This window comes from Neophocaena asiaeorientalis, unplaced genomic scaffold, assembly GCF_003031525.2.
Source record: "Neophocaena asiaeorientalis asiaeorientalis breed wild unplaced genomic scaffold, Neophocaena_asiaeorientalis_V1.1 scaffold30, whole genome shotgun sequence".
NCBI lineage: Eukaryota > Metazoa > Chordata > Mammalia > Artiodactyla > Phocoenidae > Neophocaena > Neophocaena asiaeorientalis.
The window spans coordinates 18206437-18231728 of NW_020174923.1; the positions used below are offsets into that span (position 1 = coordinate 18206437).

At 51.0% G+C, this 25292-nt stretch overlaps 1 protein-coding gene across 2 annotated transcripts in view; it reads left to right on the forward strand.

Moving 5' to 3' along the window:
• The window catches only part of MEOX1 (mesenchyme homeobox 1), an 18226-nt gene extending 12240 nt beyond the window's left edge, over positions 1–5986 (forward strand). The window contains exons 2-3 of one of the 2 annotated variants that reach the window (XM_024761029.1): positions 2895–3067; positions 4235–5986. In XM_024761029.1, the coding sequence (XP_024616797.1) occupies positions 2895–3067; positions 4235–4357 (296 nt within the window). In that variant the 3' untranslated portion in view covers positions 4358–5986. The remainder of the gene's footprint in view (positions 1–2894; positions 3068–4234) is intronic. The other variant, XM_024761030.1, reaches the window with a different exon arrangement.
• The last annotated feature ends 19306 nt before the right edge of the window (positions 5987–25292 follow it).

Sequence of the window (25292 nt, forward strand, 5' to 3'; positions counted from 1 at the left end):
CCTGGGAGAAGGGGAGGGTGGGTGTGGGCATCAATCCAGGGCCCACAGGAGCCCTGGAGGTGGAGACGAGCAGAACTGCGATGGTCCAGGTCCAGCTGCCAGCCAGCCGACGCAAGATGGAGAACCTGACACCAGGGTTGATGGCCAAGGCTCTAGTCAGGTGGATCTGGATTCGAATCTCGGTTCTGCGGCCCAAAAAGCTGCCTGGCACACTGGGCAAGTTCCCGGGCCTCTCTGAGGCTGCTTCTGCCTCTATCTACTGAGAAGGATTTAGCAAACATTTAGCAAGAACCTCCTAAGTGCCAGGTACAGTAGCAAGTGAGAAAAAGCAGTTACATCCCTGGGGAGAGAGCGCTATTAATCAAATTATCACACAAATCCACACGACAAAGCTAAAGGGATAATACTACTACCTACTCCTACGTGTGGTGTATGGGGAGGATTAAAGCAGTGACTGCGTCTTAGCACGTGGAAGCCTTTAAGAAACAGTAGCTATTACCCCAGCCCCTCAGATGGCGTCTCAAGGAATTGAAGAATCGGAAGAATACTTTATATTTGTCCACAGCTTTAGAGTTTTAAAAGCATTTTCCACACACAGCAGCTTGTCCAAGCTTCCCAAAACCTCTGGGAGGTAGATTTCTGGATGAGAAGCCCAGAGAGGTTAAGCGACTTCCCCAGAGGCTCCAGCAAGAAGATCCAGGATTCAAACGTCGGGGCAAGTCCTCTGGGTTTAACACCCCCGCTGCTGCGAAAGCTTAGAGCTGGGAAATACTGAGCTCCAGGACAGGAGCGGATGGGAAACAATCCAGGTTTCCCAGCCTCGCTCTGGGCGCGCAGGCGAGGATGTGCTCCGGAATGGGCGTCCCTCCGCGGCGTGACTGTGACCGCCCCTCCCTCCCGGGCTCCCGCCAGCCAAGGCTGAAGACTCCTGGGGGACCCCAGCCAGGCGGCGCGTCCTTCCCCGCCAGCCCCGGCTCTGCTTCCGGAGGGGTCTGGGCAGACAGCCCGGCAGGAGAACTCGCCCCCTTCCTTCCCGCCCCCGGGCGCGCCTGGCAGGCGGCCCACCCGGATCCGGCACGGGCAGCCGAGCATCGTGGTTGCGGGGACCCCCGGTGGCGGCACCCGGGCGGCGGACCCTCCTTCGCCTCTTCTGCTTCCCGGGGGACGTCGGGAGGGGACGGGCGGCTCCCCCTTCTATCCGGCTCCCGGAGGCGTGGCGCGGGGGCGGAGGACGCGCAGACAGAAGTGCAAGGGGGACTGCGTGGAAAGCGCTAGAAAGAACCGGCGGGCTGACGTTCCCATCGGGAACGTGGGGTGGACGAGGGGGCTCCACATCCCCGTCCCGCTCGGCAATCTGGCCGCTTGGCCGGGCTGCCTGTATGTACAAGGGCAATGAAGTGAAAGACTTCTAACTTTTAAAAGCGCTGCAGTAAAACGTGCTTCCTGGAGCCCTTCCCGGGCCACGTGGCACGCGTTGTGTAGGTGTGTCGGTCTGCTTCCTGTGTGCTTCTCCATCCACCACCGCCCCTTCCCCTGTTCAGATCAGGATACAGTCCTTTCTGGGTGCACAGTACTTTACAGTTTGTAAAGCCTTCCTACATATATTTCATTGGAACACTGTGTGAGTCAGACTGCCTGAGTTGGATTCCTGTCCCCACCACTCACTGGCCAGATGAACTGGATGAACTTGGACAACTTGCTTCACTTCTCTGTGCTTAGTTTTCTGGTCTATAAAATGAGTCTCATCCTAGAACTCGCCAGGCTGAATTACTGTGAGGATTAAGTGGCTGATGCATGTAAGGTGCTTGATTCCTGTACCCGTTACCAGCTATGGTTGAGCCCCTGCCCTGTCAAACTCAGAGCCTTCTTCGTAAATGAACTTACCAGACCTGGCCCCTCCTGGTGTCAGAGCGTTGGGGGGCAGCGGGAGAAACTTAAGGCAGCACTTCTCAATTTACACGTGCACACGCCTCCCCTGGGAATCTGGCTGAAATGCGGGCTCCGATTCAGTAGGTCTGAGGATGGAGTGAGGTGGAGCTCCTGCAAGTCTGACAGCTCCCTGGCCACACTACTGCTGCCACCAGGCACCCTCTGAGTAGCCAGGTCTTAGAGCAGAGGTTTGTAACCATGACCATGTGTCAGACTCATCGAAGGCTTGTTAAAACAGATCACTGGGGGCTTCCCTGGTGGCGCAGTGGTTGAGAGTCCGCCTGCCGATGCAGGGGACACAGGTTCGTTCCCTGGTCTGGGAAGATCCCACATGCCGCGGAGCGGCTGGGCCCGTGAGCCATGGCCACTGAGCCTGCGCGTCCGGAGCCTGTGCTCCGCAACGGGAGGGGCCACAACAGCGAGAGGCCCGCGTACCGCAAAAAAAAAAAAAAAAACAGATCACTGGGAAAAACAAAAACCAAAAAAACAGATCGCTGGGCCCCACTCCCGTAGTTTCTGATTCAGCAGGTGTGTGGTGAGGCTCAAGGATCTGCATCTCTAACAAGTTCCTAGGTGATGTTTCTGTCGTTGAGGACAGAGAACCTCAGTTTTAGAGCATCCTGCCCCACAAGCTTACAGCCACTGCTAATGTCAAGCTGTGGGTAGGTGGGGACTGAGGTGGGGTGGAGATCATTAAAACAGCCAAGGGCAGTTTCTTGTGCTTTGGGAATTAAAAACAGTTGTGGGGGAGGTGTGCCTGAGGTTGATATCCAAAAATCTTTCCAGTTCTCTGGGGGTGAAGACGCTAGAATGAATGATAAAGGGACACCGTGGGTTCTTTCTCAGCATCCTTTCAAAATAAGAGCAACAGGGAAACGCTGCCCCGCTTCTGCTTGAGGACAAAAAGAAAGGGAACCAAGGCCCTTGCGGCTCACTTCCTCCTGTTTGGGGCCCTCTCTCCCCAGACAACCAGGAGAACCGAGGGAAGCCGGAGGGCAGCAGCAAGGCCCGCAAGGAGCGGACGGCCTTCACCAAGGAGCAGCTGCGGGAGCTCGAGGCCGAGTTTGCTCATCACAACTACCTGACCCGGCTCCGGAGATACGAGATAGCCGTAAACCTGGACCTCTCCGAGCGGCAGGTGCCCCTCCTCTTCTGGCCATCCCTCCTTTCCTGTGCTCTGTCATACCCCTCTCTTCCCCCGCTTCTCCCAGAACCTCCTTCGTCTTCTCCCTCTGCCCCAGTCCAGTGGTCCTCAACTCTGGCTGTACCTGACAATCACCTGCGGAGATTCTAATAACACCAGCGCCTGGGCTCCACCCGCTAGAGATTGTTTTCATTGGTCTGAGGTGAAGTCCAGGCATCAGAATTCATCGAAGGTCCCCGAGGTGATTCTCACATGCAACCAGGGTCGAAACCTCTGATCTGGTTATCCCTAGACTTGAGTGTGCAGTGGAAATACCCCGGCCCTGTTTAAAACGCAGCTTCCGGAGCTCCACAGAGCGATTTTCCAGTAATAATGAGTGGGGCCAGGAATCTGCATTTCTAGTAAGTTCTCCAGGTGATTTGGATTTGCAGCTGGTTCCTGGACACACTCTGAGAAAAGCTTCCTAGCCCTTTGTTTTGGGCTTTCTCTCAGAGCATTCCATCCATACCCGTGCTCTGACATGGAATAAAATATTATTATTATTATCATCGATTGCAGCTTTCAGTTGAGAGAGCATCTGCCAAAATGCTGGATTTAGAATCAGAGGACTTAGATTCAGATCCCGCCTCTACCCTTTCGTAGCCCTGAGACCTCTGGGACATGTCTTCTCCTAACCTCTCTTGGTCTCCATCTGTAAGGCAGTGTCATAACGCCACCCTGCAGTTTTACCTGCAGGTAAATGCTGAAGCTCAGATGAGAAAATGTCCAGACCAGAGCTATCTAAGCTGAAAAGTGCTTTATAAATGTGCCTAAGGGTGAGGTTGGTGATCCTGTGTTCCCAGATGCTTGGGTAATAGAAGCTACAGGGAGAGGGTGTTGGCACAGGAGGCGAGGGGCTTGTGAAAGGGGGTGGGGCCAGTGTGACTTCTAGAACTGGTTCTTCTGTCAGGCTTTCTTTATCTGGAGACATAAGACAAGCCTCTGGGCTGATTGGTGGGTCTTCCCTTTCAATTCCTGGAGCCTTTGGAGGCGTGGGGAGGGGCAAGCAGAATTTGGAGCTGGGGGGTCCCCAGAGCTGCACCCCAGGTAGCTTCAGCATCAATATGAGGAAATGGTCACACCTGCCGTGAAGCGACCAGGCTCCTCTGCTTCCTTCATCAGGTCAAAGTGTGGTTCCAGAACCGAAGGATGAAGTGGAAGCGCGTGAAGGGGGGTCAGCCCATCTCCCCACATGGGCAGGACCCCGAGGATGGGGACTCTGCCGCCTCTCCAAGTTCAGAGTGAAATTCTCCAGGGAGAAAAAAAAGACTGAGGACTGAGCCCCATACCAACTACCCCCACCCCAATCCTACCTTCACCTTCTCCCACCCACCCAGGGCAGCCTCTCCACATCTCGCAGTGACTCTTGGATAGGAAGCTGCCCAGGGTTCCCGGGAGCCTTGAAGTTTCCCAGAAAGCTCTGTCCAGCATCGCTCTATCTTAGCAGCCCCTTCCCCAGGGCCTTTGCTTCTCACATTTCTCATGGAGTCAGTCATACAGCAGCCAGAATGGACCCTAGTGAATCCCGGGAATAGCTCCAGGGACACTGTTTCTCGGAGTCTCAGCTGCCACTCATGAACACAGATGCCCCCAAAGAAAGGAAAGGAGACACACACAGCCTAGACCACCCTTCCTTTCTGGGCTCTATATCTGAGGCTTTGGGGGACCTCAAAGGTCCCAAAACCCGAGGGGAAATCAATGTGAGGAAGTTGAGGTCAGAAACTTAGCTGCTACAAATCAGAAGCCATCCCTGGATCCAAATTTGCTGGTGAAATGGGAAAGTTCATGATCACTAGCTAGAAGCAGTCAGCCAGCAGAACAGCCTGGTGTAGGTCTCTGTGGTCCCCACGCAGGCCTTTCACGCTGGCTTGACTGGGTTAGGAGCATGGACCCAGGACAGCACCTGCTTCTTCAAAATCAATTCAGGGATACACGCAGGACAGTTGAGCAGGATCCCCAGAACACCGGAACAGCTATTCCTTTTAAATCTATAATTTCTGGATTGAAAACCTATCCAGATGCTCACATTATTGGGGTGAGGGCTGGAGAGGGTCCCCTATATTCTACGAATGAAGTGATCACTTCATGAAGCGATTGAGGTAAAGGCTGCTGGGTGAGGACCTAGAAATGTGGAACCCTGTTAAGAAAGTTTCTCCAGCTGCAATGTCCTGTGCTTTCAAAGAACTCTGACCGCAAATAAGGACCAAAAAAAGTCCCCCTATCTCCATGGGATGCATCTGAGGCCATCCAATGTGTTCCACAAATGTTGTTATGACCGGAAGAGCTGCCACGTTTATGTGTGTGGACTGCCCAGATGCCCTGGGACTGTTGGCCAAACAACCTGGGGTGACTGACGCCTTGAGAGAGACCCCCTGCCTGCCTCAGTGCTCTGTCCCCCAACACCACCTGGTGTTGCAGAGGGAGGTCAGTAAGAGTTTGGAGCTCTTGTATGTAGATGTAATCATTCACGTGTAAAAAAAAAAAAAAAAAAAACTCACCTCCCCATCCCCGAAAGGACAGACGCTGTGGAAAATGATTGCCAAATGGCTGGTTAGAGCGTGTGTAATTTTTTCTAAAGCATACTTCATCTATTTTCTTTAGATTACATCAAGTTAACTGTGTAAGGTCAATTCACTTAGTAAGAAAACTCTTCGAGAAATAAAATCAATAAGAAAAAGCCAGGCTCCTCGCAGAACTTTTTCCTGGCAGAGCTAAGAACCACAGCTCTGTGCGCAGTCCTCTGACACTCATGTGATGATTGGCCAGACAAGGTCTAGAAGCAACGAAGAAATGGAAGAAATCCTCTGGACCAAGGTATCCCTTGGTTCCTCCAAAGGTGGCGGTGCAAATGTAATTGATGTAAAAGAAAAAAGCATCTTGTCTTCCTTGCAACTGTGTAGTCTGCATTTCCCATTGAAAAATTTTAGCTTTCAGTTTCTCTAACCCATGGCTTATCAAATAGACAGTGTTCCGTAAACAAAAGATGAACTCTTTTGTTAATAAAGGAATCTTGACCATAAACTAACCAACCCTAATTTTTAAATTCAAAGTTTGAAGATTTTTGTTTTTCAGGGTACAACAATATACACCAACGGTAATAAAAAAAAAAATGACACAAGAAAAAATGTCCTCAATTCTGTGTCTTTTTAATGAAAAGAGATTTGTCTCACCAAGATGTCAGCCATGGACGAAAGAAGACTGGCTAGAGAGGAGGGGAGGGAGGGACCTCAGAGAAGAGACCTGGCCAGGATTTGGCATTGAGGCAGTCTGGGCCTGGTGTTGGCGGTGACCAGAAATGATACCATCAGGAGCTGGCAGAGGAAAGCAGACCCACCAAAATCAAGGTGCCAAAGGGAAGGTTCAGGTTCAAAGCCAAGCAGAGCAGACATCCTCAGGCACTCCAACACTCCCTCCTAACTCAATTCCTGTGGCTTCGGAGGACATCAACCTCTCTTGGTTTTCTTGTGTGTCTAGAATGTTCCTTCTCTGTCTCCCAAGCAGAATTAATCTCCCTTTCGCAATGCTTTTGCCCCCACTGGTGGTTCCCAAGTTTTCCACTTTCTGCCCACCACCCTCTTCTCCTCTTCTTGCCCTCCCCAGACAATCCCATCCACCTACATTTATAAAGTGTTTACTCTGTGTCTGACACTGTTCTAAGCGCTCTACGTGGACGAACTAAGTTACTTCCCTTAACAGTCCTAAGAGGCAGTACTGCTATTCCTGTCTTACAGATAAGCTAAGCAAAACAGAGAGAAGGTGAGTAAATCCCCAAGGTTTTATAGCCCATTAGTGGTTGTCATAGGTCATATGGTTGGGCCCAACGATTTTCTTTTCTCTCCACTAGATGAATACTGCTCCCCGACCGTTGTCATATGCTGTACCTCCGGTGGGAGGAGTGTATGTCCCCATCTGGCTGACTTCAGACTTGCCCATGTGACCTGCTTCGGCCAATAGAATGTGAGCAAATGCACCGAGTACCCTGTCTATGCAGAAGTTTTAGGGTCATCTCATGGCTCTGCCATCGCTCTTTTCCTTCTGCACGAGGCTGGGCTGAGACGGGGGTTCCACCATCACCCTGGGTTCCAGAATGAGAAAGACGTGGAGCAAAGCCAAAGCTAGCTCCCAATTTTCATCTATGTCAGTGAGGATATAACAGCTCACTGTTGTAAGCCACTGGGATTTGGGGGTCATTTGTCACTGCTGCACCACTTTGTGGAAACTGACCGCTCCAGTGATGACACTGGGATTTGCATCCCAGCGTGCTGGTACCAGACCAACATTCCCCTACCCCTGATGTGGGAGCTTAAAGTTTCATACTCTGCTGCCTACTGCCCTTTGCCACCTAAATGGCTACAGGCACGTCAAACTCAAAATATCTGAAGGGGAAACCTCCATTCCCCAGCTTAGGCTAGCTCCTCCGCCTGCATTCTGAATCATCTATTTTAGTTGGCGACACCACAACCTACCCGTTCACTCATGCTAGAAACCTGGGACACATCCTTGATACTACCTAGCTGCTTTGCAGAACCAGTCGGTTACCTGGTCCTGTTCATTTCACTTAACTCGTAGGTATCTCTCACACCCACGCGTGCTTTGTCTTCGAACCACCATTGCCTTTGCTCAGGCTGTCAACATCTCACAGTTGAATTAGAACCTCTAACAGCTCTCAAAGTCCATCCCCTACAGCAATCACACACACACAAATTCAACCTTGTCACCCGATTTAAAACCTATCAATGGCTTCCTATCACCTACAAAATAAAGTTCGAAACCCTTTATACGCCTCCAGGTTCCCCATGCTCTGGCCCTTGCCTAACTCTACAACCTCTTTATACCAACCCCTGCCACAAAACCCAGCAATACCAAGCCACTGGCCCTTCCATATACAGATACCACGTGATTTCTTACCTACATTCCCTTCTGTTTGGAAAGATCTCCCAGACCTGGACCTGCCCCCCAAGCACTTAGACATTCTACTGGCACTTAAAGGGACGACTTGAAAGGCACACAGAGGAAGTTTTAATGGGTCAGTGTGGCCCCGTTTTCAACAGGAGGCCGATGCCTGACATCAGGCAGCAACATTATCCACTTTCTATTATCAATAGAAGAAAATCTCTTTCAATATGAGAATTTTAATTTCTCCAATAATAGTTAATAAATCCTTGGAGGAGAGTCTGATAATGAAATTAAAGGTGCACGCACACATCAGCCAAGTTTTCTGGTTTCTTTTGAAGAGTCCCTGACTCTTCCCACTCTTCAGTGTTGGCATTTGACGGAACAGTGCTAGGTCAACAGTAGCTGGGACCAACTGCTCCTCAAGCTGGTAAAAATCTTCTGCTTTTTCTCGGGTGCAAAGCTGTGCGAGGGAAGCAAGCCCACTCACTGGCGACTCCCTGATGGGAACCAGTGACTGTGACCAGAGATGGTGGCTTGGTAGGAATCCAAACAGCCAAGAATTCTCCGACAGTAACTTTTCAGTAATGGGTTTCTCCATCCTTCAGAGAGCGTTGAGGACAAGCAAGTATGTAGCTGCCCTTTGGAGAGAGGGAGAGAGAGGAAAGTAAGACGAAGTATGCGGAGAATCCATTTCCAAATGAAAGGGCCTGGAAGGACTCAGGGCTTCAGAAGCCTACCCCCTTGCCTGGGCCAAACCCTGTGGTGGATGCATTTGTAACAGCTCTTCTATTCAAAAAGGAGAATCAGTGTCAGGCAGGAATCCACTCTTTCCTTTCTGGACCCCCAAAGTGCCACAGCTCCAATAACCAAGAAAACCCATGGTGGATGGCTTTCTTTCCTTCCATTGAGTAGAAACGTTTTCCACTGAGAGCTATATATTCTTCAGCCAAGTAGAAGGGCCTGTGCCAGGTAATCCCACACAACTACCAACATAGCAATTACAAGTGGTGTCCTCTCTTAGCCACCATAGCGTTAGGCTCTCACCACGTTCCTTCTCTCACGGGTTGTGCCTTCTCAGTCCCATTTGCTACAAACCATGAATAAACCTTCAAAAAGTATCTCATATCCATGCCCTTCTCTGATGCCACCATCAACCCTGGCCACTACTATCCTTTGATCTTTGTCTTCTCACCTTATGTGTGTTCCTTTATGGCTGTTACCACAATTTATAGTTCTTTTATTTGTTGTTTGCTTATTCATTTGTGGTCTGTGTTCCAAGCTGGAGGGAAGAAAATGAATTATGGTTCTCTGACCATTTTATTCCCAGCTACTAGCATGACGCCTGGAATATAATAAATGTTCAATAGATAGTTATTGCATGGATGGATGGATGCAGGAATGGATGGATAGATGGATGGATGGACAGATGGATAGATGTATGTATGTATGTACGGATGAATGGATGGATGGATGGACAGATGGATGGACAGATGGTTAGATGATGGATGATGGATGGAGAGATAGATGGATGGCCAGATGGATGGATGGATGGGGGAATTGTTAAATTAGTGGTGTCAATTGGCTTCTCAGCTCACAATTGCCCATTGCTGGCCACACAGACCACATAGGGGAATCTCTGGCCAAGATGCTGGTTAAACTGGCTGGCTTGATGCAGTCCAGGCCTTTACTGCCCACCAAGTTTGGCAGGCCATGCCCTTGCCAAAAAAGAGGGCATTGGACACCCACCCTGTTTCTGTGGCTCAGGGAAACTGTCTCTGATTCTAGCCACAGAACCAAACCAAGATCCTCTGTCACTCCCCACCTCACAGCCCTGGGCCCTGAGGTCTAAAAGAGCCGCTTCCTTTGACCTGCAGTGGACAAAAAATTAGTGTCCAGGGTCGACCACCGACAAGAGCAAGACTCAGAGGTAAACCTGATAAAAGCTTTGTGAGATCCTCTTTCAAGCCTCTAAGGGTGATGCTGAATAGCTCAAAGGTGACATCAGGGTCAGTACTAATATGCGACTGAACGGGAAGAGACATGACCTAACTCGTCTCTCACCATGGGCCTGGCTGCGAGAGCTTCTCTCTCTTTATTAATATCCTAATTGGTGCTGCTGGCTCAGGACTCCACCCCGTCCCCAGGGCTAGGGCCCACGGCTGGGCTGAACTCCAGCGTTACTGGGAAGGGCACAGGCTTAGCCAGGTCTGAGAGCCCCTGTGAAGGGCGTCCACTATCCAGCCTGTGCTCATCTTGGCCAGAGCCCGATGCTTGGTTTTCTCTCCGATCCAGCAGATTTACCATACTTTGAGAAAATCCAGTAGGACAATTTTAAATCTCTAAAGAATTCTTGATGGTACCAAAGAAAAAATGGCTGCAGCCTTTCCCAGCACCTGTAAAGGATGGTTTTGTTTGTGTTTTTTAAAAGGATTTAAAACCAGTTTTCCAGGAACACAAATCCTTTCGAAGGCACCCAGCACACCTGACTAGGGAGCTGCAGGTCTGTGTCTGAGCTGGCCGGCCGCCTGTATGGTGGGACCAGGCTTTCTTCGGGTTGTTTTCTCCTAATATGCTCTGCATTGCAGGAGGAGAAATCCCTTATTCCTTATAACCTTCCTTCCCCGACCTCCACCACCTCCACCTCCCCCCCCCAACACACACACACACACACACCATGTTCTAGACAGAGTTTTCTTCTCCTTCTACAGGGAGGCTGCAGTGTAGCAACAACAAAAGCACAGAGCAAGAAGGAGGCCTGGGTTTTAGGATCTGCCGTCCTACTCATTTGCTGTGTGACTTTAAGCAAGCCACTTACGCTCTCTGGGCCAATTTCCAGGTGTGAAAAAAAAAAAGCAACCTTATACCTTGCTCTGCTTTGAGTATAAAAGATACGCAGACACCCTGGGCAGAATGTTTTCAAAGCACCAAGCTGTCCAGATAAGAAGCACTGCTGTGGGGCAGTAGGGGATAGTGATCAAGGTCAAGTGTTTTCAGGATTCTGGGGCTAGATCTGCTTCTGATACGTTAGCCCAGAACAGAACCCCTGCCCACTGCCACACTATGGCCTCACACCACAGCCCCCAAGAGAACCCCCTATGATAGCGATTCAGTTATGAAAGCTTCCTTACCCCTATACCGCCCCCAACACATACCCTCCACGGGAGGCATCTATCAGACCTTGACCCAGTAACCTGGCACCTGGGGTGGAGCAGCCTCTTCAGAGGTGTCCCTGGAGGGAATTAGAAAGTGGACGCCCAGGCCCCTGCTGAACGGTGTTCTCCTGGGAAGTGGCTCTCGGCCCCATAAGTCCTCTCTCGCCAGCCCACTCTCCCTTCCTTCTGTCTTCCTTGGCACTGCCCCCCAGGACCCCACTTTCCCTCCCCAGAATGTCCAACCCATGGAAACTCTAGAGCAGGAAAAACCAGACACAACTGCCTCTTCCCAGCAGCCTGCCTGGCCTTCTCCCCTCCATAAAGGAGACCAAGGGCTAAGGGCTTTTCTTATGGGAGAGGGTGGGAGGGCTCCTGTCCCCTTAAAATGCCTTTTCATCCTCAGTCACCACCTCTTCAATGGTTTCCTCACCCATCTTGTCCCTGAAAGGCCTGAGGATAAGCTTCTCCAGAGCCCTGGGGTGCCTGGGAGGACTGGCGGGAGGGCGGGAGTGCTGCGGACGCTGAGGCCTGCGAGGCTGGGGGACCCTTCAGCCAGGACCAGGTTCTTTCTGCTCAAGAATCCGTGGCCCTTCTGTGGGCTGCAGCTCAGGACGCGGCGCCTTCGTCCCCCAGATCCCCTCTGAGCGTGCCCCCCGTCGGATCTCTGTGGAGCAGATGCCAGGGGTGTGGAGGCAGACACAATGGCCCTCTTTGTGGGGGGATCTGAGCCGGCAGGCAGGGGAGGAAATCAGACAGCGCTCCTGACAGCGGGCTCTGTCTGGGGTGTCTGTGAAATATGGGCCAGAGGGGCTCCTTCCCGAGACCAGTTCAAGGCTGCCGAACACCCCCAAGCCCGCTTTCGGCAAGGCCACTGCCTGTTTGGAGAGAAATGATATACGACACCCAGCTTCCTTCCCTCCTCCCCTGAGGGGCTTAAGGGAGCTCACAGTCTCTCCTGGGAGGTGTGGATGGACATGCATGTGTGTACACACACGTGCACGGGTGTGTGTATACGTGTGTGTGTGGCTGCATAAGTGTGCATTGTGTGTATGTTTTCTCTGTGTGTGCGTGTATGTGTCTGCTCATTCCATGGCCAGAGGAGAGAGTTCAAAATGCTGGGCCTCCACAAAAAAACAGCCAAAAAAAGTGCCGGCCAAGATGGCCCCCTTTAGCCGGCCTGATTTCGCCCAGACCGGGAGGAGGGCCCTTAGGACCCAGAGGCTGAGCAAGCTTAAAGAGAGTCGTGCTGTGAGGAGAAGGGCAGGCGTCTTGCTGAGCCCCTGCCCCCTGATTTCATCCTCCAAGTAACCACCTCAGTATAGGAACTGTTTTCAAGATGAGCACAGCACCCGCCTCACGGAGGCTCCAGGAAGGCTCCCAAGCCAGCCACAGCCTGCAGGGTCTCCAGTGGCCCATTGAACCATTTGTCTTCAGGGGAGGAAATGGGAGGATGTCCCCACCCACCCACCTCCTCCATGGCCAGCCAGGCCTCCACATCTGGGCTGCAGCTGGCTGCTGAGCTGCCCTTACAGGCTAGCTCTCTGTAAATGACAAGAAGACAGAGAGCTGTCAGCAGAGGGCTCTGAAAGTCACCACAACTCCTCAGCCAGCTGGGAGCCATAAAAAAGCAGCCTCAGGGGCTTCCCTGGTGGCACGGCGGTTAAGAAGCCGCCTGCCAATGCAGGGGACACGGGTTCGAGCCCTGCTCCGGGAAGATCCCACATGCTGCGGAGCAACCAAGCCCGTGCGTCACAACTACTGAAGCCCACACGTTCTAGGACCCACGTGCCGCAACTACTAAGCCCACGTACTGCATCTACTGAAGCCCGTGTGCCTAGAGCCCATGCTCTGCAACAAGAGAAGCCGCCACTCACTGCAACTAGAGAAAGCCTGTGCGCAGCAATGAAAACCCGACGCAGCCATAGATAAATAAATAAATAAGTTCATTACAAAAAAAAAAGAGCAGCCTCAGTTTCCCCATCCTGTAAACTGGGGCCAAGGGCAAAGGGCAACCCTGCCCTCTGAAAGGTCTGCTGGGAGAATTAAAGAATATAAGGTGTGGAAATATTCAGTAAATTCCAAAGGTCTGTCCAAATGATGGTGACTAATTTATACCCAACAAATGTCTACCAGCTGTGGGCTACAGGTGTCCCTGGGATGGGGGCTGTGAGAGAATAAGAAAGATGGTATATTTTACATCAGAGCCAGTGAAGTCTCTTCACTGTTGCTGCCTGTTGAGGTGGGTGGGGGATCTTATGCCCATCGTGCAGATGAGCAAACCGAAGTTCTGATTATTGGAGGAACTCGCCCAAGGTCACAGATCTACTCTGTGTTGGAAAAGATGGCACCTGGCCTTGTGTCATTTGGGCTGTTGTGTGGGACTCATTCTAGAGGCTTCTCTGGTAAGCCAACCTGGTCAGTGAAGCTGGCCACGACCTGAGATGGGGAATGCAACAGACGTGAAATCATATGCAGGGAGCCCAGGGCTCAAATTCATTACTGTCATGTCCCAGTCGATTTCTGAGACTTGAGAACTTCCCTTCCCCATCTGCCAAGGAGCTAGGCCTTCAAAGCAAGACCCCACGTTTGCCTACTCTGCCATCCTGCCCCTTCTGTCCTCAGGTTGCCTGGAGCCTCACCCAGGAAGAACCCAGATGGCTAGGTGACACAGGAAGGTGATGTAGTGAAGAGAATCTGACCTTCAGAGTCAAACACACCTGGTCTGAATCCTGGCTCCGCCTCTTTCTGGTGTGGGAGCTTGGCCAAGCCATGGTTTCTAAGCCTCAGTTTCCCCATCTGAGATGAGACTTATCCGTGGCTCTGAGCTGCTGAGAAAATTAAATGAGCTAATATGTGGAAAAGGGCCAGCTTAGTCAGTGCTTAGGGGGGATGGATTGCCTTTCTCTTTCCCCAGGGAAAAAGTGAAAAAAGAGAGACAAGATGAAGTGAGTCCAGGGTAGGAGGTGAGACCTCATGGGCTCTGCCAACCAAGGGGAGAGGGCTAGAGAAAGGAAAAGGAGTGATGCTTCAGTGAGATGAGCCTAGAAAAGATGGCAGAGAAGACTTCTGGCTAGGGCTGTGAGTCACCGGGAGAAACAGAGACTATGTGTTTCCTCCCTATTGGAGGAATCCTATGAACAAACACCACCATAGGGCAGAGTTGACAAGACCTTGGAGACCAGTTCATCCAGTTCCTTTGATCCACAGGGAAACTGAGGCCCAGAGAGAAGGGACTGGTTCAGGGTCATACAAGGCATTCGTGACAGACTCCTGACTCCCTCCAGTGCTCAGCTAACCTCCCAGGAGGCCTTGGGCGGGGGGCGGTGGCGGGTCTGGGGAGATAACGCACTCCTGTGAGTCGACAGTCAAGAGGGACAGGAGGAAGACCTGGGCCAGAGAAAAGAGCCAAAGGCTGGGCTCCTGCCTTTCTGTCCAGGGCCTGATGTCCTCTTGACAGGTCAGATCTGCCCACGGAAGCTGGCTGGCCAGCTCTGGAGGTCCCTATCTGTCTAGACTGCTTGCTGGCCCATCCCACCGAGAAACTCGACTCAAGGCAGGCTGGGGCAGGCGGGATGGCCTTGGAGGTCCCCGACAGCTCCGGAAGTCTGCACACAGAATCTCTGGAAGACTGAGAGGTGTTGTCTCTGCAGAAAAGCCGTCGGACATTTCTGTGTGGCGGTGACACAAACCATTCCTTCCTCCATAATCACCCTCGCTGCAGTGCTGGCTCAGGGCAGACAGCCTGCCGTGCATGGGCTTTATTTTCAAATCCCTCTTGCTTTTTAAAAAATCCCTGTGAATGCCTGAACGCCCAGGGCAGAGGAAAACACTCAAATCTGTCCTTGAGTGTGCTGGTGGTGATGTGATGGCTCAGACGGGACCCTCCGAGCTCTGAGGCAAGAACAAACCCCCTGCTGATGTAATTTAAAAGAATAACCTCCCAATTTTCTCATCTCCCTTGGCTGGATACACCTTATCAAATGACAAGAGAAGCCAATGTTTGGTTAAATGGTTCAGAGGTTAATACTCAACAGATGGAAGACTTTTTTTTCCCTTTCTTTTCCCCCCTTCCAGGAGATCTGGTCTTGTCCTCTTGCTGGATATATGAGGCTGGGGGGACCCAGGGGCATTTCTCCCATCATGCCCTTTGAGGGAGCCCATCTCCCACCAGCCGCCGCTGGTCCTCAGGGTGTCTCAGGCTGTGTCCACAGCCTCCACAGGGTCTCAGCCCGGGGCAGGGCCAGCCCGGGCTGGCTGAACTTGGGAAGCAGAACTGTCTATGCTGCGAGGTAGCTAGGTGGGACACAGGGCAGGAAACAAACCAAGTTCCCCACCACCAGGGGAATGCTGTTTTCCTGGTTTAAAATAAAGAAAATTTAAAAGTTCAGGGGGTTGGAAGCAGGTGGGAGAGAACATTTACCTCCTGCACCTGGTTCTGTTCCAGGCCTGCTGGGGGACTGTCAGCAAACCTCAGCCCAGTTCTGAACCCCAGCATCCTTTCTATAGAATGGGGAAAAAAAACCCTTCTTTTCTTCCTGGCTTCACTGAAGTGGAGAATGAAAGAAGCCCCTTTCTGGGGCCTCGTTCTCGCAGAAGCTGACCCTGGAACGAGACTTTGAGGGCAAATGGTTTATTTGGGAGTGAGGCCAGGAAGTACCAGTAGGGAAGGGGGACTGAGGCAGGGAAGAGAAAGGGGTCCCTGAAGAGTGTGTCACAGCATGTTGCCCACGGTGGGCAATTGGGGCCCAATCACATGGGCGCACAGGGAGACTTGTATGGGTCTCAGCGTCCAAGGCAGTACCACTGGCCACTTGTGACAACTGGGCACTTGAAACATGGCTAGTCTGAATCGAGAGGTGTTGTGTGAAATACGCACCAATTCAAAGACTGAGGACAGAAAAAGGATGCCTAATATCTCATTAATAATTTGTTTTAGGGCTTCCCTGGTGGCGCAGTGGTTGAGAGTCCTCCTGCCGATGCAGGGGACACGGGTTCGTGCCCCGGTCCGGGAGGATCCCACATGCCGCGGAGCGGCTGGGCCCGTGAGCCATGGCCGCTGAGCCTGCGCGTCCGGAGCCTGTGCTCCGCAACGGGAGAGGCCACAACAGTGAATAGAACTGTACACCCAAAGAGCCAACTTTAATGTATGATTTTTTAAAAACCTATCTACCCATCTAGAAAGAGAGGGAGAAAGTGAATGCGACAAAATGCTGACTACTGTCAGGTCCAAGTGGCGGGATACCAGTTGTGTTGTACTAGTCTTTCCGTTTCTCTGTACCTTTGTTATTTTTCTTAATACAGAGGAAGAAGAGGTGGAAGATTCCCTCTAAAGAGCCTGCCTGTGTCTGTCCCTCTGAAGCACTGGTTCCCTCTCCCCCGGAAGCACAGGGGAGGCAGCCACTCTGCTCGAGGCCTGAGTAGGTATGATGTCTCACCCACACCTCCTCGGCCCCCAAGAACTGACAAAGTGCTTTCCAGGTCAGCCCCCAGCCAGGCTGCTCAGTGTCTGATCCGAATCTTCTTCTGTGGCCGATGCCTGCCTGGTACAGGCTTCAGGAGAATGAGTATATCTGGCCCCTTACTCTTTTTTTCTATTTATTTGTTTTTAATTTTATTGAAGTATAGTTGATTTACAATGTTGGGTTAATTTCTGCTGTACAGGAAAATGATTCAGTTATACATATGTACTTGCTCTTTTTCATATTCTTTTCCATCTTGGTTTATCACAGGATATTGACTATAGTTCCCTGTGTTATACAGCAGGACCTTGTTATTTATTCATCCTATATATAATACTTTGCCTCTGCTAATCCCAAACTCCCAATCCTTCCCTCTCCCAACCCCTCCCCTATGGCAACCACAAGTCAGTTCTCTATATCTGTGAGTCTGTTTTTGTTTCATAGATACGTTGATTTGTGTCATATTTTAGATTCCACATATGAGTGATATCATATGGTATTGGTCTTTCTCTTTCTGAGTTACTTCACTTAGTTACTTTTTACATGTTCATTCCAGAGACCAGATAGATAAGTTCAGGACCCCTGCTCGGGGGTGGTGCTCCCTCAGGACCCCCCTCCTCCAGGTTCCTGTTTCACTGCACACATAGGTGCCTATGGCATTTCTCACACCTCAAGGTCACTGTCTCTGGAACAGGAAGGAAACATCCTTGTTCCATGAGAGGGGCTGCCATCTGAGTGTGCACTCACAAGGATTGGGCTTCCCAGTGTGCTCTGGGGCCCACCTGCCTCAGAATCGTCAGATGCTGATGAAAAGGCAGCTTCCTTGTCCCTGCCCTGGACCCATCTGGAATAAGGCCCAGGAGTCAGCATTGGAACCAAAGTCCCCTCACAGAAATCTAAGAACCACTGGCCCAGGAGAGCCGTTCAGTTCCTCTACAGATGAGAAATGCTCTTCTCATGGGTGCATTAGGTTGGGGAAAAAAGCTTCCCCCTCCCTCCTCCCTATAACCCCCACCCAAGTCCTAGCCCACATTAGAGGTCGGAAAACTTTTCTTTCAAGGGCCATATAGTAAATACTGTAGGCTCGAGGGCCACAGAGTCGCTGGTGCAACTATTCAACTCTGCCCTCCTAGCACAGAAAGCAGCCCTGGACAATTACATAAACAAATGGGTGTGGCTGTGTGCCAATAAAACTTCACAAACATTGAAATTTGAATTCCATGTAATTTTCACATGTCACGAAATCTTCTTTTTTGATTTTTTAAAAACCACTTTAGGGGGCTTCCCTGGTGGTGCAGTGGTTAAGAATCTGCCTGCCAATGCAGGGGACATAGATGCGATCCCTAGTCTGGGAAGATCTCACATGCCGCGGAGCAACTAAGCCCACACGCCCCAACTACTGAGCTTACGTGCCTCAGCTAGAGTCCACACGCCACGGCTACAGAGCCCACGCGCCCTGGAGCCTGCACACCACAACTAGAGAAGAGAAAACCCACACGCCACAGCTAGAGAGAAACCCACGCACCACAACGAAGAGCCCACATGCCTCAGCAAAGATCCCACGTGCCACAACTAAGACCTGACGCAGCCAAAAATAAATAAATGAATAATAAATGTCTTTAAAAAGGTAAATAAATAAAATAAAATAAAAACCACTTTAAAATGTAAAAAGTATTCTTAATAGAGATAGAAAGTAAATTAGTGATTGCTTAGGACAAGGAGGATGGGGGAGTGGGGGGGCGGGGACTGTGAAAGGGTATGGGGTTTCTTATCGGAGTGATGAAAATATTCTAAAATTGACTGTGGTGATGGTTGCACGTATCTGGGACTATACTAAAAACCACTGACATACACACTTTAAATGGGTGAATTACATGGTATGTGAATGCTCTCCCAATAAAGTTATTAAAAAAATATATATGTATATATATATATACATATATTTTATACATATATATATATTCTTAGCTCCTAGACTGTGCAGTAACAGACAGCAGGCTGGACTTGGCTCCTGATGTAGCTTGCTGATAAATAGGAAAGATTTAGCCTAACAAGATTTAAATGCTCTGCATAATAAGAAAACACTATGGGATGGGGACCTGAGGGTAGGTGGAGAGGAGACGGGAGGAAAGGTCTGGAGGAGACAACTTGAAGACAGAGCAATGCCTACACCTGAAAGCTAGTTATAGAGGCAGGGAATGGCTGATGGACGTCTAGCCCAAGGGTCACAACCTACGGTCCATGGGCCAAATCCACCTGCCACCTGTCTTTGTAAGGCCCGTGAGCTAAAACTCTTTCCTACAGATGATCATGTCAGTTTGATGATGGGGAACACTAACTTTGAACCAACTAAGCAAAATGTTATATCCCCCCACGAATAATTCCATTCTTCTCCTTAGTAGACCTGTGTTACAAAGAAATGTACTCAATTATTACTATACATTGAATTTCATTAATAAAAAATTTATGGAAATTTGCTTTCTCTGTTGTTATACAAGCATACTATACATAATATGCTTGATTTTGCTTGCTGGTCCATAAGCCTAAAATATTTATTATTTGGCCCTTAACAGAAAAAGTTTGCTGACACCCGGTCTAGCAATAGATGATTTTCAATTTCAAGTGGCTTCCTGTCTGGAAACCCCATATTATCTCAAACCTGGAGTGAAATTCTATAAAACACACACCAGCCTATGTTAGGGGAGCTCTGATGACCAGCAGCAAGTTGAACGAGGCCCCAGAGAAAACTGGGCGGGTTCAGAGAGGTGGAGCCAGGTGAGAGCTGAGAGAGAAGATACACAGAGAACTGAATGACACAGGAGCCCAAGGGAGAATATTCTCCCTGAATATTCTAGAGGAAGTTGGTTCTGGAGAGAGGAAGGGAAAGGACTAGGTCCTTCTGTTACCTAAATGGGAACAAACAGTTAATTACTTCCCCACCGGGAGGTCAGTCCCCCAAAAGCGGGAACTGTGTCCTATTGATCTTTGTTTTCACCCTATGCCCAGACTGGCATTTAATAAACGTTTGATGAATGAATGAATGATCAGACTCAATTGGCCTGAGTGAAGAGGTTGCTCTAAGGGTGACTTGGACTAACCTCTGATATGTGCTCCTGTTACCGGTCAGGGTTCTTGGCCTTTCCCCAGTCAAGAGAATGACTAGAGGCCAGACAAGAAATTCAGGCAAGGCTTTATTGGGGCCCCTGCTGCGGCAGGCGGGAGTGAAAACAAGTAGCGGGTTCCCTTGCTTGTAAGGAACAAGGAACCAAGAAGCTGGTTCCTTACATGAGGTGAGGGTAGGGGTGTGTCCAGGGGTCAGGCCAGAGGGGCGGCTCAGGGGGTCTGCCCACCCCTTTGGTGGTGTTGAGTGCAGGGGGCATGTGCAGTACCCTGCTTCTGCTCCCGGCTCTTCAGAAGTGGCAGTTGGGTTTTTTTTGGTCTTTTTGTATCTTGTTGTCCAGAATTTGCCCTGACCAAGCACACACGCAGTTATTTGTAGCCCCTTATAGTCTCTTTGTATTTTATTGCTTTGGTCCAGGTGCAAGCACTGCAACAGAGGGTCCCAGGTCCCAGCCTGCCTCACTCCCACCCCACCTCCCAGCCGCTGGCAAGTTTTAACAGCATTGCCCAAGCTATGTTGCCTCAAGCTGTTTAAAAGTGAGAGGGGAAAAAAATGTCTCAGAGATAAATCTGTTTATAAAATGCTGCCTGATGAATCCCATTTGTGGACGGTCTCTCAGTATAACTGCACATCAGCTTCTTAAAGACCCCGAGAAGTCCTGCACCACCAGCTGTTCAGAGTGCGGGAGGGACCTGGGACTGTTTCTCAGATTTCCAACCCATCCGCCTGAGTAGAGCACTCACCCATCTCCCCAGAGGATCCAGAGGTTCCCCGAGGCCACCATTCCTGAAATTCAGGGCATGAAAATCAGATGGGTTCTCAGCTTTCCCCAGGACCGGGGTAAGATTAAGTTTTCTTCTGTCGCATATTGTTTTCCTCTCCTGGTCTTCTTGTTCTTGTGGATTTATGCCTTTAACAAAAACCCAAATCCGTTGTTTCCATGGGATTTGGGTTTGGGAGGGAGCAAAAGTTGATATGCATGTTCATTTGCCATCTTTTTTTTTTTTTTTTTGACCACACAGCAAGTCTTGCGGGCATCTATAGTTCCCCAACCAGGGATCGAACCCGGGCCCTGGCAGTGAAAGCACCGAGTCCTAACCACTGGACTGCCAGGGAATTCCGTCACTTGCCATCTTTCAACACAAGAAAAGAAAGGCTTTGCAGTGGGGTCACGTCGGGCAGCAGAAAAAGACGGGGAGCAGGTAAATGAGAGATGGGGTTTGGGGGTAGAGGACTTGCCTGGCTTCCCCGAAGGGGAGGCTGATCGGCCAAGAGCTTTGCCAGGGCCTGGAAAAGCAAAAATGTAAAAATGTGGAGAAGATTCCTCCTTCAAGGGGCTTAGTGGGTGAGAAGTAAGTAGATGATTAGAAAAACAAAATGTGGTAGGACACTGACAACGGAGTTTGGAGAGGATGCAGGGGGAGGACAGCAGGGCTTTGAGTACCACCTAGGAGCTTGGGCTTTATCCTGTGGGTGATGTGGAGCCTCTGAGGCTCTCTTGGGCAGCTGAGTGGAGGATGGGCCCAAGGTAGACGGCACTGGAGTCTGGGAGGCCACTTAGGCAGCTGTTGCAAAATCCGGTGAGGAATGAACGATGAGGCTCACGCTCAGGCAGCGAATGTGTTCGTGATGGAGCACTGGGGACAGAGTCAAGGAGGTGAAATCAGTGGTGCGTGGGCTGGGGCGGAGGGAAGGGGAGGGTGGCCTCCTGGAAGTCTCCCAGGTTTCCAGCTCTGGTTGGCGGCTGGGGGAGGGGATGGATGAGCCCTTCCAGCTCCCCTCCCTCCTGCCCAAAGCCCAGAATGTTCCCCCACCACCACCATGAAAAAAGTGTTGGCTCCCCTCCCTGCCCCACCTTCCCTCCTCCAACTGTTTGCCTGGAGCCCCCAGGGAGGAGAGAGAGCAGGAGATGAAATCATGGAACAAAGAGGATTAGAGACGCATTTCTTCCCTCCTCTACAATGGAAAACTCTCAGTTTGTTGAGAGAGGGGAGGCTTTAGGGGGGCGGAGGGGGAGCTTGATGAGGTTATGGTTTTGAAATAGGAGCTGCGGGGACCTGCCAATCTGACAGGAGACAAGGTTCTCATTTTTCTTTCTTCTAAGTGGGAGCTCTACTTGGTTGACCCCAGTTTAGAGCCTCCTCTGCTGGGGTGAGACTGTCCAGTATATTCCCAGCCTGTGTGTGCCCCCTTCCACCTGGCTCACCACTCAGCCAGCCTGGGCCCCCACAGAGAAGCAAGACACCGCATCCCAAAACAGAAGCGGCTCCCCATGGCAGGAAGGAGGTCCAGGCAGTAGGAAGAGCCAGCAGTGGAGTTGGAGGGTTTGATTTCACCTTGAAGTTCTGCCATTTTCCAGCTATGCAGACTCAGGCCAGTGTCTTAACCTCCCTGAGCCTCAGAGTCTTCATTTGGAAGTGAAAATGATCAGACCCAGCTCACAGGCTTAGAGGAGACCAGAGGTGTTTTGGAAACCAGGCCCGCCCCTAACAGTGGCAGGGCCTGGGGCCACAGTACATATAGGGGCTCCTCTGCGTGTGTCTAAATCCTTGGGTTAAAAATCAAGTCTAGGGCTTCCCTGGTGGCGCAGCGGTTGAGAGTCCGCCTGCCGATGCAGGGGACGCGGGTTCGTGCCCCGGTCCGGGAAGATCCCACATGCCGCGGAGCGGCTGGGCCCGTGGGCCATGGCCGCTGAGCCTGCGCGTCCGGAGCCTGTGCTCCGCGACGGGAGAGGCCGCAGCAGTGAGGGGCCCGTGTACCGCAAAAAAAAAAATCAAATCTAACAAACTCTTAGATGAAATATGTGTTATCCTCCAAACTTGACAAATATTCTATGATAATATTTAAGAAAATATCATAATCTGGAAGGCCAGGTCTGAATTCAGAGTTCCTGGACTCCTTGGAGTAGAACTTGGAACACCACGGCATAGGGAAGCCCGCCACAGCCCACAGCCCATTCCCCCTTCCCTTCGCAGTGCGGCTCCATCCTGCAGAGCGAGGGCTTCATGCAGATGCAGGAGGACGCCCAGCCCTAACCTCTAACCTACACGTACATACACACATTGCAAACAGATATGGACCTAGAGGTCCACACTCTGAGGGCGTCTGGGGAGGATGGATTTGGGGAAGAAGCCCATGCAGATCCTGGGAGAGGCTCAGACGTTCCTGGGTCCCAGGTACACTCAGCATGGTGTAGAAGGGGGGCATTGGTGCTAGTGGGTGCATCCCCTTGGCCTTGCACACTGCTCAGCCCATGGAGAGGGATGTGGCTGGAGGAGGCTGAGCACACAAATCAGGGGCCCCTTTTGCCTGGTCTAAGGTGCTAGGTACTGCTCGAAACTCTAACGTGATCACAGGTAGGAGGGATTATTATTCTCTCCCCCAGGTTTTGGTATTTCCTTCCTCTCTCTCTCTCTCTGATTCCCCACTCCTCTCTTTTCTATTTTCCTTGGGAAGAATTGGGAGATAATTTACACGCCAGCTGGTCAGAGAAGTGGGAGAGCAGATGCCTTAGGGGACAGATGAACCAGGATGCCAGGAACTCTTGGGTCAGGTCCAAATCTTCCTCGGGCCTCGGTGTTGCTGAGTTTCTTCCTCCCAAGATCTCTGGAATACTTAGAGGCCTCTAATTTATTGTCTGAAAACAGAGAATCTTTAGAGCCTTAGACATGAGCATGGCCAAAAACCTGGGGGGAGGAAAAATGCTCCAAGCACTCACCAAGCACCATGAAATATGTAGTGCTGAATGAGGACATTTGGAGAGACTCAGTGACACCCACCTGGACAGGAGATCCAGGGGGAAGGCTGAACTCAAAGCCTTCCTCTCCCTGCCCCCACATCGGGTGAGCCAGCGCACCCAGGCCCTCGTGAGCCTGGAATCGAGAGGAAGAAGCCACAGGAAGTAACACAGGAAAGATGGAGTCTGGACCAAGAATCAAGAACCAAGTGCCTGGGCCTGGATGAAGGGCTGATGGGCATTCTGGGGAAGAAGAACGTGGACTCCAAGACCCCAGACCTACGACCAGTGCAGCTAATCCCACCTACCAGCAAAGTCCCTTCCCTCTCTGAGCCTCAAGTTCCTCATCTGTAAAATGGGGTTCAGGGTGTTTTCACCACAGAGTGGCAGTGAGGATTTAATTAAAGCATGAGATATGCTTAGCTCCGTGCCTGGAATGGAGAAAAGGATCAAGACATGTTAACCACGTGATTGTTACTATGAGCTCGGCGCCCGGAAAATATCAATCAAATGCAAGTTGAACTCGTGTGACCTTCAGCAGATCATGTCCCATTTGCAGACCTCGGTTTCCTAATCTGAAGAATTTCTGTTCTTCTCTAGACACATTTCACTGTCAATGCCCAAGGAGCTCCCTTGACACAAAGAATAGCTGACCCTTGCAGAGCACTTGCTGGGGGCCGGGCGCTATCCAAAGCTCTTCACACACATGACATCATTTCATCCTCACAATCCCCTTTGAGGGGTCTTCTATTATTTTCCATTTGGCAAATGAGGAACCTGAGACATAGGACGATTAGGGAATTTGCCCCACGTCACCCAGCAAGACTCAGGCAGGCTGGCCGCGCAGTCCATCCTTCCGATGGCTAATCCATCCTCCTTCTATGGCCAGATGTGGGCCCTGCCTCCGCTGGAGCCACCAGGCAGTACGTTTTGACTGATCCCACCAGTCAGTTCAGCCAGCTCACTGGTTTGGCTGGTATTCCTCACACTGAGCTAGTTATGGGGCCAAATTAGTCATTTTGGCCCTTGAGTCAACGATCCTGCTTCGGGACTTCCCTGGTGGCGCAGTGGTTAAGAATCCGCCTGCCAATGTAGGGGACACGGGTTCGAGGCCTGGTCCGGGAAGATCCCACATGCCGTGAAGCAACTAAGCCCATGCGCCACAACTACTGAGCCCACGTGCTGCAACTACTGAGCCTGCACGCCTAGAGCCCGTGCTCTGCAACAAGAGAAACCACTGCAATGAGAAGCCCGCACACAGCAACGAAGACTAGCCCCTGCTCTCCACAGCTAGAGAAAGCCCACACAACGAAGACCCAAAGCAGCCAACAAAATAAATTAATAATTAATTAATTTTTTAAAAAATGATCCTGCTTCAACGTGTTTAGACTTTCTGACAGTGACACGTCCCTCCGCCTCTGGGTCTGAGAGAATCGGTGGTAAGAAATACTGATTTTGAATAAAAATGGGAAAATGGCCATTCCTAAGATCATTTACATCCTAACCAAGGATGCTGACCCACCTTTGTCTCCTGGGGGACCCGCCATCATGCAGTGAGATACACAGGCTGGGACTGTCACCTCATCCCACTGATGAGGAAACCCAGCTGGGGCAGAGGGGTACAGTCAGTTGCCCGGGATGGCACAGCCTGCTGGCAGTGGGGGGCAGAGGTGGGATTTGAATCCATGTCTCCTGATGCACCATCCAGCATATACCCAGCTGCCTGGTCGATTCGGCGGTAACACCCTCTGCGGGCCCTGGAGCCCCCAGCCACTTGTGGTATCACCATGAAGGGTGGGAATGGCTGCAGACCATT